Below are 18,031 nucleotides of genomic sequence, written 5' to 3'. Positions count from 1 at the left end.
CGTGCTCCGTTCCACGCCTGCCGCGCTCCGATTCCCCCCCGTGCTCCGATCCCCCCCCACGTGGTCCCCCCCACGTGGTCCCCCCCACCCCATCATACTTACCGATCCTGCCGGGGTCCCGTCCGTCTTCTCCCCGGGCGCCGCCATCTTCCAAAATGGCGGGCGCATGCGCAGTGCGCCCGCCGAATCTGCCGGCCGGCAGATTCGTTCCAAAGTGCATTTTTATCACTGAGATAGATTATATCTCAGTGATCAAAATAAAAAAAATAATACATGACCCCCCCCCCTTTGTCACCCCCATAGGTAGGGACAATAAAAAAATAAAGAAAATTTTTTTTCCACTAATGTTAGAATAGGGTTAGGGTTAGGGTTAGGGTTAGGGGTAGGGCTAGGGTTAGGGCTAGGGTTAGGGTTAGGGTTAGGGGTAGGGTTAGGGTTAGGGGTAGGGTTAGGGGTAGGGTTAGGGGTAGGGTTAGGGCTAGGGTTAGGGTTTCGGTATGTGCACACGTATTCTGGTCCTCTGCGGATTTTTCCACTGCGGATTTGATAAATCCGCAGTGCTAAACCGCTGCGGATTTATGGCGGATTTACCACGTTTTTTTCTGCGCATTTCACTGCGGTTTTACAATTGCGATTTTCTATTTGAGCAGTTGTAAAACCGCTGCGGAATCCGCACAAAGAAGTGACATGCTGCGGAATGTAAACCGCTGCGTTTCCGTGCAGTTTTTCCGCAGCATGTGTACAGCGATTTTTGTTTCCCATAGGTCTACATTGAACTGTAAACTCATGGGAAACTGCTGCGGATCTGCAGCGTTTTCCGCAGTGTGCACATACCTTTAGAATTAGGCTATGTGCACATGGTGCGGATTTGGCTGCGGATTGGCCGCTGCGGATTCGCAGGAGTATTCCATCAGGTTTACAGTACCATGTAAACATATGAAAAACCAAATCAGCTGTGCCCATGGTGCAGAAAATACCGCGCGGAAACGCTGCGTTGTATTTTCCGCAGCATGTCAATTCTTTGTGCGGATTCCGCGGCGTTTTACACCTGTTCCTCAATAGGAATCCGCAGGTGAAATCCGCACAAAAAACACTGGAAATCCGCGGAAAATCCGCAGGTAAAACGCAGTGCCTTTTACCCGCGGATTTTTCAAAAATGGTGCGGAAATATCTCACACGAATCCGCAACGTGGGCACATAGCCTTAGGGTTGGGGTTGGAATTAGGGTTGTGGTTAGGATTGTGATTAGGGTTATGGCTACAGTTGGGATTAGGGTGTGTTGGGGTTAGTGTTGGAGGTAGAATTGAGGGGTTACCACTGTTTAGGCACATCAGGGGTCTCCAAACGCAACATGGCGCCACCATTGATTCCAGCCAATCTCGTATTCAAAAAGTCAAATGGTGCTCCCTCACTTCCGAGCCCTGACATGTGCCCAAACAGTGGTTTACCCCCACATATGGGGTATCAGTGTACTCAGGATAAACTGCGCAACAATTAATGGGGTCCAATTTCTCCTGTTACCCTTGTGAATCTAAAAAAATGCTTGCTAAAACATCATTTTTGAGGAAAGAAAAATGATTTTTTATTTTCACGGCTCTGCGTTGTAAACGTCTGTGAAGCACTTGGGGGTTCAAAGTGCTCACCACATATCTAGATAAGTTCCTTGGGGGGTCTAGTTTCTAAAATGTGGTCACTTGTGGGGGGTTTCTACTGTTTAGGCACACCAGGGGCTCTGCAAACACAATGTGACGCCCGCAGACCATTCCATCAAAGTCTGCATTTCAAAAGTCACTACTTCCCTTCTGAGCCCCAACGTGTGCCCAAACAGTAGTTTACCCCCACACATGGGGTATCAGCGTACTCAGGAGAAACTGGACAACAACTATTGGGGTCCAATTTCTCCTGTTACCCTTGGGAAAATAAAAAATTCTGGGCTAAATAATTATTTTTGAGGAAAGAAAACGTATTTATTATTTTCACGGCTCTGCATTATAAACTTCTATGAAGCACTTGGGGGTTCAAAGTGCTCAACACACATCTAGATAAGTTCCTTTCGGGGTCTAGTTTCCAAAATGGGGTCACTTGTGGGGGTTTCTACTGTTTAGGCACATCAGGGGCTCTGCAAACGCAACGTGACGCCCGCAGAGCATTCCATCAAAGTCTGCATTTCAAAACGTCACTACTTCACTTCCGAGCCCCAACGTGTGCCCAAACAGTGGTTTACCCCCACATATGGGGTATCACCGTACTCCGGAGAAACTGGACAACAAATATTGGGGTCAAATTTCTCCTGTTACCCTTGGGAAAATTAAAAAATTCTGGGCTAAATAATTATTTTTGAGGAAAGAAAACGTATTTATTATTTTCACGGCTCTGCATTATAAACTTCTATGAAGCACTTGGGGGTTCAAAGTGCTCAACACACATCTAGATAAGTTCCTTTCGGGGTCTAGTTTCCAAAATTGGGTCACTTGTGGGGGGTTTCTACTGTTAAGCCACATCAGGGGCTCTGCAAACGCAACGTGACGCCCACAGAGCATTCCATCAAAGTCTGCATTTCAAAACGTCACTACTTCACTTCCGAGCCCCGGCATGTGCCCAAACAGTGATTTACCCCCACATATGGGGTATCAGCGTACTCAGGAGAAACTGGACAACAACTTATGGGGTCCAATATTTCTCCTGTAACCCTTGGGAAAATAAAAAATTCTGGGCTAAATAATTATTTTTGAGGAAAGAAAACGTATTTATTATTTTCACGGCTCTGCATTATAAACTTCTATGAAGCACTTGGGGGTTCAAAGTGCTCAACACACATCTAGATAAGTTCCTTTCGGGGTCTAGTTTCCAAAATGGGGTCACTTGTGGGGGTTTCTACTGTTTAGGCACATCAGGGGCTCTGCAAACGCAACGTGACGCCCGCAGAGCATTCCATCAAAGTCTGCATTTCAAAACGTCACTACTTCACTTCCGAGCCCCAACGTGTGCCCAAACAGTGGTTTACCCCCACATATGGGGTATCACCGTACTCCGGAGAAACTGGACAACAAATATTGGGGTCAAATTTCTCCTGTTACCCTTGGGAAAATTAAAAAATTCTGGGCTAAATAATTATTTTTGAGGAAAGAAAACGTATTTATTATTTTCACGGCTCTGCATTATAAACTTCTATGAAGCACTTGGGGGTTCAAAGTGCTCAACACACATCTAGATAAGTTCCTTTCGGGGTCTAGTTTCCAAAATTGGGTCACTTGTGGGGGGTTTCTACTGTTAAGCCACATCAGGGGCTCTGCAAACGCAACGTGACGCCCACAGAGCATTCCATCAAAGTCTGCATTTCAAAACGTCACTACTTCACTTCCGAGCCCCGGCATGTGCCCAAACAGTGATTTACCCCCACATATGGGGTATCAGCGTACTCAGGAGAAACTGGACAACAACTTATGGGGTCCAATATTTCTCCTGTAACCCTTGGGAAAATAAAAAATTCTGGGCTAAATAATTATTTTTGAGGAAAGAAAACGTATTTATTATTTTTACGGCTCTGCATTATAAACTTCTATGAAGCACTTGGGGGTTCAAAGTGCTCACCACACATCTAGATAAGTTCCTTTCCGGGTCTAGTTTCCAAAATTGGGTCACTTGTGGGGGGTTTCTACTGTTAAGCCACATCAGGGGCTCTGCAAACGCAACGTGACGCCCACAGAGCATTCCATCAAAGTCTGCATTTCAAAACGTCACTACTTCACTTCCGAGCCCCGGCATGTGCCCAAACAGTGATTTACCCCCACATATGGGGTATCAGCGTACTCAGGAGAAACTGGACAACAACTTTTGGGGTCAAATTTCTCCTGTTACCCTTGGGAAAATAAAAAATTGCAGGCTAAAAGATCATTTTTGAGAAAATAATTTTTTTTTTTTCATGGCTCTGCGTTATAAACTTCTGTGAAGCACTTGGGGGTTCAAAGTCCTCACCACACATCTAGATTAGTTCCTTTGGGGGTCTAGTTTCCAAAATGGGGTCATTTCTGGGGGATCTCCAATGTTTAGGCACACAGGGGCTCTCCAAACGTGACATGGTGTCCGCTAATGATTGGAGCTAATTTTCCATTTAAAGAGCCAAATGGCGTGCCATCCCTTCCGAGCCCTGCCGTGCGCCCAAACAGTGGTTTACCCCCACATATGGGGTATCAGCGTACTCAGGACAAACTGGATAACAATATTTGGGGTCCAATTTCTCCTATTATCCTTGGCAAAATAGGAAATTCCAGGCTAAAAAATCATTTTTGAGGAAAGAAAAATTATTTTTTATTTTCATGGCTCTGCGTTATAAACTTCTGTGAAGCACCTGGGGGTTTAAAGTGCTCAATATGCATCTAGATAAGTTCCTTGGGGGGTCTAGTTTCCAAAATGGGTTCAATTGTGGGGGAGCTCCAATGTTTAGGCACACAGGGGCTCTCCAAACGCGACATGGTGTCCGCAAACAATTGGAGCTAATTTTCCATTCAAAAAGTCAAATGGCGCGCCTTCCCTTCCGAGCCCTGCCGAGTGCCCAAACAGTGGTTTACCCCCACATATGAGGTATCGGCGTACTCGGGAGAAATTGCCCAACAAATTTTATGATCCATTTTATCCTACTGCCCATGTGATAATGAAAAAATTGAGGCGAAAAGAATTTTTTTGTAAAAAAAAAGTACTTTTTCATTTTTACAGATCAATTTGTGAAGCACCTGAGGGTTTAAAGTGCTCACTAGGCATCTAAATAAGTTCCTTGGGGGGTCTAGTTTCCAAAATGGGGTCACTTGTGGGGGAGCGCCAATGTTTAGGCACACAGGAGCTATCCAAACGCGACATGGTGTCCGCTAACGATGGAAATAATTTTTCATTCAAAAAGTCAAATGGCGCTCCTTCCCTTCCGAGCCTTACCATGTGCCCAAACAGTGGTTTACCCCCACATGTGAGGTATTGATGTACTCAGGAGAAATTGCCCAACACATTTTAGGATCCATTTTATCCTGTTGCCCATGTGAAAATGAAAAAATTGAGGCTAAAAGAATTTTTTTGTGAAAAAAAAGTACTTTTTCATTTTTACGGATCAATTTGTGAAGCACCTGGGGGTTCAAAGTGCTCACTATGCATCTAGATAAGTTCCTTGGGGCGTCTAGTTTCCAAAATGGGGTCACTTGTGGGGGAGCTCCAATTTTTAGGCACACGGGTGCTCTCCAAACGTGACATTGTGTCCGCTAAAGAGTGGAGCCAATTTTTTATTCAAAAAGTCAAATGGCGCTCCTTCCCTTCCAAGCCCTGCCGTGCGCCCAAACAGTTGTTTACCCCCACATATGAGGTATCAGCGTACTCAGGACAAATTGGACAACAACTTTCGTGGTTCGGTTTCTCCTTTTACCATTGGGAAAATAAAAAAATTGTTGCTAAAAGATAATTTTTGTGACTAAAAAGTTAAATGTTCATTTTTTCCTTCCATGTTGCTTCTGCTGCTGTGAAGCACCTGAAGGGTTAATAAACTTCTTGAATGTGGTTTTGAGTACCTTGAGGGGTGCAGTTTTTAGAATGGTGTCACTTTTGGGTATTTTCAGCCATATAGACCCCTCAAACTGACTTCAAATGTGAGGTGGTCCCTAAAAAAAATGGTTTTGTAAATTTTGTTGTAAAAATGACAAATCGCTGGTCAAATTTTAACCCTTATAACTTCCTAACAAAAAAAAATTTTGTTTCCAAAATTGTGCTGATGTAAAGTAAACATGTGGGAAATGTTATTTATTAACTATTTTGTGTCACATATCTCTCTGGTTTAACAGAATAAAAATTCAAAATGTGAAAATTGCGAAATTTTCAAAATTTTCGCCAAATTTCCGTTTTTATCACAAATAAATGCAGAATTTATTGACCTAAATTTACCACTAACATGAAGCCCAATATGTCACGAAAAAACAATCTCAGAACCGCTAGGATCCGTTGAAGCGTTCCTGAGTTATTACCTCATAAAGGAACACTGGTCAGAATTGCAAAAAACGGCAAGGTCTTTAAGGTCAAAATAGGCTGGGTCATGAAGGGGTTAAGGTTAACTCCTGCACTGCTGGCACAAAGCAGCCAGGTCAAAATACAGGAGAAGAGCTTCTGTTCACTGTGTGTGAACGAGGCCCAGAGCGCTGCGGTTCTCTGGAACCTTTCTGTCACGGTAGCCCCCCCTTCTACGAGGGACCTCTGGAACCTCAGGACCAGGTTTCTCTGGATGAGCTGTATGAAATGCCCAAACTAACCTAACCGCATGGACATCGGCTGCGGGTACACACGTCCTCTCCTCAGGACGGTACCCTCTCCAGTGTACCAGATATTGTAGGGACCAACGAACTAAACGAGAATCCATAACCCTGGAAATCTGGAACTCGAGATTTCCATCAACAAGAACCGGAGATGGAGGTGCAGGGGATGGATTGGATGACGCCACAACCTTCTTGAGTAAGGAGCGATGAAAAACATTATGGATCTTAAATGACTGAGGCAAAGCCAGCCAAAAAGCAACAGAATTCACGACGGCCACAATCCTATAAGGGCCAATGAACCTAGGGCCCAATTTCCACGATGGAACTCTCAGCTTAACCCCTTAATGACAGCCAATACGCCTTTTAACTGACCTGAGATATAAGAGAATAGCCTCCCCATACAGGTGACAATCCAGCAGCTCTTGGCTGTACATCATGGCTGACAACTTGCTGCATCAGCCACGATAATTGTTTGCACCGTTCAAATCTGTTTAACCCCTTAGATGCTGCTGTAAATAGTGACTACATCATTATATATGGTTAACAGAGTGTGAAGGCTTCCTATTTATCCCAATTGGTGCCCTCATGTCATGATTTTGTTGTCCTGATGTTTGCCATGGCAATTCATGACCAAATAGCGGCCTTAGAGTCTGGCAGCTCCAGTAATCTGTTCAGAAGTTAGCGGCATTTAGGTGGTAAAAATACACATTTTCATTTCTGTCATACCACTTTGCATTAATTCCTGTAAAGCACCTGAAGGGTTAATAAACTACCTGACAACAGTTTTCGATATGTCAGGGGGTGCTGTTTTTAAAATGGTATCACGTTTGGGGGTTTCCCAATATATGAGACCCCTAAAGTCACTTCAAACATGGATAAGTCCCTAAAAAAATAAATTTAGTACATTTCCTTGAAAAAATGAAAAATTGCTGCTACATTTTTAAACCTCCTAAAATGCTAAAAAAATAAAATGAAATTTTACAAATGGTGCTGATGTAAAGCCGACATGTGGGAAATGTTATTTATTAATGGATTGCTGTGGTATGGCCATCTGGATTAAAGGAATAATCATTCAAATTTTGAAAATTGCTAATTTTTTATCATTTTTCTCAAATTTTTGATATTTTTTATAAATAAACACAAAACATATTGAACTAAATTTACCATTATCATAAAGTATAATGTGTCACTAAAAAACATTTCAAAATTTTGGCTCCATCGCTAAGGGGTTAATGTTTTTCGAGGACAACCAAACCCAATCACCCACACACAGGTCCGGACCTTCCACATGTCTCCGATCAGCTGCATTCTTATACCTGGAACCCATCCTCTTTAATTTATCAAGAACCCCTTGGCATACGGATGTGATGAATGAAGAAAACCTCTCCTCTTCAGGAACACCTGAGGAATCCTTCCTATTAAAAGAACTGAATTGAGGATGAAAACCATATGCCCCGAAAAACGGGGACTTACCAGTGGACTCATGAGTACGGTTGTTTATAGCAAACTCTGCCAACGGTAAGTATTTAACCCAGTCCTCCTGATTTTCTGAAATGAACCACCTGAGATAAGTTTCAAGATTTTGATTTACACGTTCTGTTTGACCATTAGAATGAGGATGAAAAGCTGAAGAAAATGACAAATGAATCCCCAATCGGCTGCAAAAAGCCCTCCAAAACTTAGAAATAAACTGCACCCCACGGTCTGATACAATATCTGAAGGAATACCATGCAATCTCACAACCTCCTTGATAAAGATCTGTGCCAAAGTCTTGGCATTAGGTAACGCGGGAAGAGCAATAAAATGTGACATTTTGCTAAATCTGTCAACTACGACTAAAATAACTGTATTACCCTCAGAAACCGGTAAGTCAGTGATGAAGTCTATTGATAAATGGGTCTAAGGTCTATTGGGAATCTCCAGAGGTTGGAGAGATCCAGATGGGCGAGTACGAGGCGTCTTGGAACGTGCACACACACTGCAGGCAGCGACATAATCCTGTACATCATGATTTACCCCAGACCACCAAAAACGCTGAGTCAGAAGGTCCGAGGTAACCTTACTTCCAGGGTGTCTGGCCTGAACCGAATCATGATGTTCATTGATGACCCTAAGACGAAGATTACGAGGAACATACAGTTTACCTAAAGGACAGGCTGCTGGGGCATCCCCCTGCGCCTCTACCACCTCTCTCTCAAGATCCGAATTAATTGCGGCGACAATTACACCCTTCTGCAGTATTGGACCTGGCTCACAGTTATCCCCACCCCCTGGAAAACAACGGGATAACGCATCAGCCTTGACATTCTTGCTTCCCGGCCTATACGTAATTTAGAAATTGAACCTGGCGAAGAACAGAGACCACCTAGCTTGCCTAGGTGTGAGACACTTCGCAGATTCTAAATACAACAGATTTTTGTGATCTGTGATCACCATGACTGGGTGAAGTGCTCCCTCCAAAAAATGGCGCCATTCTTCAAATGCCCATTTAATTGCCAACAGTTCCCTGTTACCAATATCATAATTCCTCTCAGTAGGTGATAATTTTTTCGAGAAAAATGCACATGGACGCCACTTACTCGGAGAAATCCCCTGTGACAATACAGCTCCCACCCCCACCTCAGAGGCATCCACCTCTACCACAAATGGCTGCGTGATGTCAGGCTGTATTAGTATGGGTGCAGTAGAAAAACACTTTTTCAAAGTCTCAAAAGCCTGACTGCACTGGACCAGGCAGAGAAGTCTGTGCCTCTCTTGGTCATATCTGTTAAAGGTTTCGCTACTACTGAAAAGTCTTTAATAAATTTGAGATAGTAGTTTGCAAAACCTCAAAAGCCTGACTGGCTGCACTGGACCAGGCAGAGAAGGAAGTCTGTGCCTCTCTTGGTCATATCTGTTAAAGGTTTGGCTACTACTGAAAAGTCTTTAATAAATTTGCGATAGTAGTTTGCAAAACCTAAAAACCTCTGTAAGGCCTTAAGGTCCTCAGGATGCTCCCACTCCAGGACCGCCTTGACCTTAGCCGGATCCATACGAAATCCTGTGGAGGATAAGAAATAACCCAGAAACGGAATCTCTTTGACCGCGAACATACATTTCTCAAGTTTGGCAAATAGTTTATTGTCCCTGAGTACCTGAAGGACCTGCTGTACATGATCCTGATGGGACTCGAGGTCAGGGGAATAAATTAAGATGTCATCGAGATATACCACCACAAACCTACCTATCAGATGACTAAGTATATAATTGACAAAGCGGCGATTCATTAAGTCTCTGGCGCAGGTGGCGGTCCACACGGATCGCAAGAGACATAGCTGCCTCCAGTGTGGTTGGTGTCTCCTGTAGGGTGAAGGCATCTTTTATTTTATCAGATAGGCTCTGATAAAATTGACTGCAGACTGCAGGGTCATTCCAAAATGTTTCCTTAGCCCATCTCCGAAACTCAGAGCAGTAATCCTCTATCGGCCGGTCTCCCTGTGTAAGATGGCGTATTGTGGACTCAGCGAGGGAGACGTGGTCAGGATCATCATATACTTGACCTAAGGCTTGAAAAAACTCCTCCATAGTCCATAACGGCAAAGCGTCAGCAGAAAGTGAAAATGCCCAGGCCTGAGGGTCACCTTGTAGGAGCGATACTACAATTCCAACCCTCTGCTCCTCTGAACCTGAAGTATGAGGACGCAACCTAAAATGCAATTTACAGGCCTCCCTGAAAGTAACAAATTTGTCGCGCCCCCCAGAGAACCTGTCAGGTAATGCAACTTTAGGCTCCAACAAAGCTTGTGGAGGTGTAGCAACCCCTGTAGTGGCCACTGGAGTGCGATGTACAACAACCAAGCAGAGGTCAGCCACCTCTAGACTGAGCTGCTGTAATTGTACAGCTAACGCAGCAATGGGGTCCATATTGGACCAAGAAAATTTTTACGGTCAGTGATACTGTCACGCCAGATACGGCGTTAAAGAGGCAGGACGGCGTACTGGAACCCGCACCTGTCCCTACCACTTTAATGGGGCCCTGGCTTTCCCTTATCTCGGGGATACCTATGATGGTTAGGAGGTCCGAGCCGCCAGCGTATCCCTGTCTCCTGTGCAGGCCCTATAAGTGGCCCCCTCTCCCCCCCCTGGGAGGAGGACTGCACCAGTGTATGAACACAACAATAAACAGGGTATACAGACAAGGTAACTAAAAGTCTCAAACTCACTAAATACTCACACAACCACAGAGGGTACACATAGAAGGGAAGAGAAGGAAAAAACTATGAAGGAAAATTGGTTTAACAAGCACCCAAACTGCAAACACCAATCTCTGTAATAAACCTCCAAGCTCCAAATATCACTCTCCTTCAACCTCCAAGCCAGGCAGCAGAACTGATCCCTGACACTAGCTGAAGTCAGGACTGGGTCTATATAGAGGATCAGATTACAAACATCCACTTCAGCTGAGAGACCCAGCTCACAGCAACTTAGAAATTAGGGTTAACTCCTGCATTGCTGGCACAAAGCAGCCAGGTCAAAATACAGGAGAAGAGCTTCTGTTCACTGTGTGTGAACGAGGCCCAGAGCTCTGCGGTTCTCTGGAACCTCTCAGTCGCGGTAGCCCCATGACAGGTAACACATAGAAGGAAAGAGAAGGAAAAAACTAGGAAGGAAAACCGGTTTAACATGCAACCAAAACAGCAGACACCAATCTCTGTAAATAAACCTCCAAGCTCCTAATACACCACGCTCCTTCAACCTCCAAGCCAGGCAGCTGAACTGATCACTGACAATAGCTGAAGTCAAGGCTGGGTCTATATAGAGGAGGAGATTATAAAATCACCTTCAGCTGAGAGACCTAGCTCACAGCAACTCAGCAACAAGATTAACTCCTGCACTGCAGGCACAAAGCAGCCAGGTCAGAATACAGGAGAAGAGCTTCTGTTCACTGTTTGTGAATGAGGCCCAGAGCGCTGCGGTTCTCTGGAATCTCTCTGTCGCGGTAGACCCGTGACAGTTACTTCCTAGATGGAGTGGGTCCACAGGTAGTAGTGAAGAGAGTGGAGCAAGTCACAGTGATGTAAGGAAGAGATTTTCTGAAGTAGTATGCCCTGTAACTGTACTGGAAAAAAGTGTCTGTCTGCATATTAAAGGAAATCAACCCTCCAAAGCTGTCTATATGAACATGCAGGTCATAGAAAGCTGAATAAAATGATACCTTGATATCTGGGATCCAATGTCTTATTCTGGGGAAATCCACATTTTTCTTATATATAAATTACCTCTTTCAGACTATGGAGAGAATGTTTCCTGGAAGACAACTGCTTCTAAAGCTTATTTTAAATATAAGGTACCAGTGTGAGACATGTAACTAATATGGAACAGGAGAAATGAAATGTGTCTTCTTGCAAGCATTTTTTGCAGCTCTCTGAGCTCTGCTGTATTGTAATACTATTGCAATCCTGTCTGCCTGTGAGATGGAAGCTGAAACTGAGAGGAACCTGCAGACGTGTCAAATATACTCACACATAACTGCTGTGAAATTGGGAGAGTAAAAAGCGGCCATTACACGTCACACTGGTAACTCCCCCTTCATGTAAAATAAGCTCTGGACGCAGAGTTATCTTCCAGGCACCATCCTCCCCATAGCCTGGAAGAGGTCATTTATATAAAATGATTAAAGATGATTTATCAATAACACGGCATCTGCTACAAAGCATACCTTATTGCTGAAATATTGTGGCTAAAAACTGATGTGCAGCCACATGTGACCATTATGCCTGATGACTAAACATCAAGAATATAAATTGGGCCACAATGGATAAAGTAAAATTCTCCTTTCTGAATTACAGTCAGTGCAATTTTTTTGCAGGTGAAAGACATTAGCCCACCAGCTTAAAAGTACCACCATAACAGAGAGACAGTGCAAAGATTTTCACAGCACAGGGGATTAGAAAGGGTTATTCCTGAGTGAAGACTGCATTTGCCAGCGAAGTAAAAGTGAGCGCACCAAGAGCATGGAGATACTCACTTCAGAGGGAGTCTGCATGCTGATGCCTGATTGTTAGGAAAACTCAGAACATAAATATATTCAATGATACACATGCATCATGCTTGCGTGGGTTTCCTCCGGGTACTCCGGTTTCCTCCCACATTCCAAAGACATACTGATAGGGAATCTAGATTGTGAGCCCCATTGGGGACAGGGATGATAATGTCTGTAAAGTGCTGCAGAATATGTTAGCGCTATATAAAAAATAAAGATTATTATTATTATTATTATCCATAGGTATGTAACAAAAATATACACCAATTTACACATTACACATTATTTATACTAGGAGCATTCTTTCCTTCCAGGTTTCCATGCACTATAGCACTTTATCTACTAACATACTACCCCATGGTTTAAATACCAGGATCTTTTACTATGCTGCTTCATTTTATGTTATCTTTAGACATTTGATGATTTTGCATCCACACTGATAATCGTCTATTAACTAGAAGCATTTTCTGTGATACCTTGGATTCATTATGTTTGGTATTTATTGTTTTTTACATACCTATGGATCATGTGACACACTTTGATTTGGTTGTTCCCACTCCCTAGGTGCACCAATATCTTGATATAATAAAGTGTGACTTTTTTTTTTTTTTGCACCATTTTGGCCTTTATTCGGTTTCTCTCTCTCTCTTGGTTCCGCTGATGCCTGACTGTGATGCCTGACTATGAAAAGGAGGGCCTTGTTATACTGTAGATAGTGAAGACTTTGGTTCCTGGGTGTGAGGGACTAATGCTTAGTGACTGTGAGAATAGGCTTCTGAAGGGCACAAGCTGCTAGACCTGAACTGTCAGTGATATAGAGCCTGTGCTAAATTAAGTAAAAAATTGCAGAGAAGATTACCAGCAGGCTGTGTAGAGTGTTGCAATTGACATCTCATCATTGACGCCTGCCTTCATTTATACTAAGAAGTTGCCAACAATAAGATTGCTGGAACAACTTAGCTTGTTGCCTCTTCGAACAGGTGGCGCTATAGAGTTGAAGTCCTCTTTTTCTCAGAAGAGGCAATTTGCATATTATATTTCCCAGAGGAGCATTGCACGGCGAATAAGCCTCCTTACCTTGGCAAGTCAGAGCTGGTATGTCACTCTCCATAAGGAGAAACAATACCCTTTAGACCCCAGTCCAGAGCCTCTCACCTAGCCAAATTAGTTCTCATGCTTCGCACTGATGAGGGCCAACAGCTCGAAACACTGTGTCTGAGAATTGAGATATTGATTTGACTTTTATCCTAAGTCATATTGCACGACTCGTTAAAGGGTTGATTGTGACTTGTAGGATCGCTACTTCCAACAGGTGGCGCTAAAGAGTTTAAGACCTCTTTTTCTCAGAAGAGGCAATTTGCATCTCGTTGCCTCTTGAAAGGCTATAATGACCAGAGGTGTTACCTCTTTCTGCATAAAGTTGCTAATAAACCGTCCTGTGTAGACCTACATTCCTTCTGTTATCATGTGGAGTACCACTTTACCACCAAGGAGCACTGTAAGTTGTATACTTTAGCAAGCACATCGAACACCAACAACTAATATAACTCTAGTCTACCGGGTGACCATGAAAATTATGTCATAACAAAGCATTACAGTGATTTATTTTGCTTCAACCTTAAACTGGATCCTAGTGGAGGATTAATAGTGACTCTGCTAAATTGCACAAAAGAAAATACTGATTTGGTGCTGAACACACTATCTCTTCAAGTGACAATTAGGAGTTACCTGTCTTCTATTTCATAAAACAATATTTGTTCCACTTTGCAGTTATGAAATGTGCAGATCTAACCATGTTTGGTCAGCTCAAAATGGTACAGAAATCAACAGATAGCCTTATATTGTTAATCGTATGTAAAATGCAATCTAATATATAAAGCTGAATGTGTGTATGTGTGTATGTGTGTGTGTGTGTGTATGTATGTCCGGGATTGGCATCTGCACCGTCGCAGCTACAGCCACAAAATTTTGCACAGTCACACGTCTGGAACCCGAGAGCGTCATAGGCTATGTTGTGAGGTGAAATTTTAACCCCGCCCGTTCCAATTCACCAAACAATTTTGCCCCTAACTACATAATGGGGAAAAGTGAAAGGAAAAGTGTTGGAGGCGTCGCAGCTACAGACACAAAATTTTGCACAGTCACATGTCTGGACCCCGAGAGCGTCATAGGCTATGTTGTGATGTGAAATTTTAACCCCGCGCTTTCCAATTCACCAAACAATTTTGCCCCTATCTACATAATGGGGAAAAGTGAAAGGAAAAGTGTTGGAGGCAAATTGACAGCTGCCAGATGTGAACAAGGGGGACTTAAAGAGTGAGAGCGAGGTGGGGCCCCGACATGGGATACTCACCACACACGGGGATATGAACACACACACAAATGCGCCACACACTACCACGTGCTTGAACACATATACCACCCTCAGCACACATTTCACCACACATACACCAACCTTGCCACATAAAAGTCGAAACACAAAAGTCGCTGCTCAGAACTCGCCACCCGCAAAACTCGCCACATGCAAAAACTAGGCTCACGCAAAACTCGCCACAAGAGCAAAACTCACCTCATGGAAAACTCGCCACACGCAAAACTTGCACACGCGGAAAAATTGCCACATGCACAAAAGTTGCAACACATGCAAAAGTTGCCTCACACAAAACTTGCACATACTCAAAAGGCACCACACATAAAACTCGCCATGCACAAAACTCGCCATGCACAAAACTCGCCATGTGCAAAACTTGCTGCACACAACTTGCTAGACTAACCTGTCACATGCAACTCGACACACAAAAAGTTGCTACACGCATATCGCCACACAAAACTCATCTCACAAAAGTCACTACATGCATGTCGCCACACGCAACTCAACACACAACTTGACATATGAAACTCACCCTAAAACACACAAGAGTCTGGTATTATCCTTCAAAAATAAAAATCTCATTAATAAGCAGACAAACTACAAGATCAACAAATGTACCATATAGGAATTACAGCAGCTGTCAGTCACATGACCTGTCTATTATGTGTATGCGTGAGCTAATATATACTGCCAGGGGGAGGGCTTCCTGTTGGCTGGGGATTTATCAGGCTGCCAATTTAGCTTACAAATACTGAGGTAAAAATACTGAGCAAATAACGTGTTAACAAGGTCTAATACAAGAGGAGATGACACACAGGTATATACTATATACAGGGGAGATGACACACAGATATATACTATCTACAGGAGAGATGACACACAGGTATATACTATATAGAGGAGGAGATGACATACAGGTACATATATACAGGAGGAGATGACATACAGGTATATACTATATACAGGAGGAGATGACACACAGGTATATACTATATACAGGAGCAGATGACCTACAGGTATATACTATATACAGGAGGAGATGACATACAGGTATATGCTATATATAGAAGATGACATGCAGGTATATACTATATACAGGAGGAGATGACACACAGATATATACTATATACAGGGGAGATGACACACAGGTATATACTATATACAGGAGGAGATGACATACAGGTATATACTATATATAGAAGGAGATGACATTCAGGTATATACTATATATAGGGCAGATGACACACAGCAGGTATATACTATATACAGGGGAGATGACATACAGGTATATACTATATACAGGAGATGACATACAGATGTATACTATATATAAGGGAGATGACAATCATGTATATACTGAGGTGATGAGGTGAAAATGAGAGGTGTGAGGTGAAAATGAAAAGGTGTGAGTGGAAAATGAGAGGAGTGAGGAAAAATAGTGGAGTGATCAGAAAATGACAGATGTGATGTTGAAATGACAAGTGTTAGGGGGGAATGAGAGGAGTGAGGGAGAAAATGAGAGGTGTGAGGGAGAAAATGAGAGATGTGAGGGGGAAAATGAAAGATGTGATTGGGAAAATGAGAGGCGTGATGGGAAAATAAGAGACGTGAGGTGCTATAACTAAAAACAGATATTTACTATGCCCAGGCAACGCCGGGCTCTTCAGCTAGTCATACAATAAAACTCTTGTGTTACAGCGTTTGCTGCATGACTTTCATCTTGAGCAACCTAAGGATAAGGATTATTCAACTGGAAAAAATATTCATGTTTATTTCTTATTCCTATTTGTAATGAGTTCTAAATTTAGTTGGTGAGGAGTAATGAATAGATTATTGGCTTTCTCTGGAGTATGGGGATTACATTAGGAATCATCATAAATCATAAACATTTCCTCAAACAAAAAATCTGGAATTTCTATAACCAGTGTAGAAGTGTAGATGTTGGATTACTCGAAACTGAAACTTCAAGCCTGAACCTCACCCAACATAAACAGAATGTTATTTCACAGCCCTTCCCCAAACTTATTAAATCCTTAATGAGAAATTCCAATTTTTTAACCCTACCATACACGCAAGATATGGTCATTTACTTTAGGTTACAGCTGATAACGTCCAACATGTGACTCTTCAGTTGTTACAAAACTACAACTTCCAACATTGCAGTAAAGACTGACCAAATATAAGCCATTACATGATATTTTTCTTTAACTTGATGATTAATTCATGACTTACCAGGATGTGCGTGAGCTGGATTGTAATAAGAGGTGAGCCAGATAAGTTTGGACACAGGTATGGAGGTGGCTCCACCTTCAAGGAGATGAGGTAACTGGCTGCTGAAATCATGTGATCCTTAAACTGATTTGCCCCTGAAATTCTTTAAGAAGAAAAAAACAGTTATTCTAGGTTCTTGAAAGAAATCCATACAGCAAATGCACACTGGAGCAATTTGGACAGATATATACAAAAAATCGAAAAGTGTCAACAGCTCACTACTCATGAGTTAAAGGTACGTATCCCAGGAGACTTCCAGGGTCAATAGTATGTGGTTTGGGTGTGGTGCACGGAGTATGTACAGATTGGGCTTCCAGGTCAAATAGCTCTCAATGGTCCAAAAGTGGAAAAGTGCCCCCTATTATTGACAATTTTAACATATCCATGCATCTATTTAATCTAACTTCTAATACCCGATTCAAAGAGCAAAGATGGGTAATAGTAGTAGTGTATAACACAGTCTGCAGGGCTACATTTGCCAGAAAAAAAATAACAGAATCTTAATAGACTCCATTAAACTCAAAGGTGTCTGCTAGAATTTTTCGAACTCCTTTAAACACCGTGTTTTAAGCTGAAGCAACAATATCAGCAGAAACTGAGCTTAAAAAGAGGACCTGTGAGCAGGATATTCGACCCCTAACTAAAGACATGAGTGTAAAGCCTATTACCTTTATTGTATTATTTCGTTGGAGCGTTTTTGAGAAATCTGTTTTAGTTTTAATCAGAAGTTCAGTCGGGCGGTCACTGCACTTGTAGCTCTGTTGTGCTCTCTCCTGTTTCCCCACCCATCGCCGGCTTCCAGGTCACTCTTCTCTCAGAAAAAAAGTGAGCTATCACACAAAGGCCCTCAGTGGATGTGGAAAAGTGAGAGAGCACAGCAGAGCTAGAAGTGCAGCGCTCACCCCACTGTCCTTGTGATTAAAACTTCAAGGATGTATTCCTCAAAAATACACCAAAAAAAGACTACAAGAAAGGTATGAATTTAATAAGCATTAAAGGGACTTCACACTTTTGTCTTTATGGGTCAAATATCCTGCTGACAGGTTCTTTATGAGAGGACCCGTCACTTGTTAAAAAAAACTGAG

General features: G+C 42.8%; 1 protein-coding gene across 1 annotated transcript in view; it reads right to left on the bottom strand.

Annotated features, from left to right (window-relative positions):
* ADGRD1 (adhesion G protein-coupled receptor D1) overlaps positions 1–18,031 on the bottom strand; it is a 1,443,566-nt gene that overhangs the window by 1,161,275 nt on the left and 264,260 nt on the right. Inside the window, exon 13 of the mRNA XM_069756056.1 lies at positions 16,908–17,049. Coding sequence (XP_069612157.1) covers positions 16,908–17,049 — 142 coding nt within the window. The remainder of the gene's footprint in view (positions 1–16,907; positions 17,050–18,031) is intronic.

This window comes from Ranitomeya imitator, chromosome 1 (genome assembly GCF_032444005.1).
Source record: "Ranitomeya imitator isolate aRanImi1 chromosome 1, aRanImi1.pri, whole genome shotgun sequence".
NCBI lineage: Eukaryota > Metazoa > Chordata > Amphibia > Anura > Dendrobatidae > Ranitomeya > Ranitomeya imitator.
This window is presented reverse-complemented; position numbering and strand designations above follow the sequence as displayed.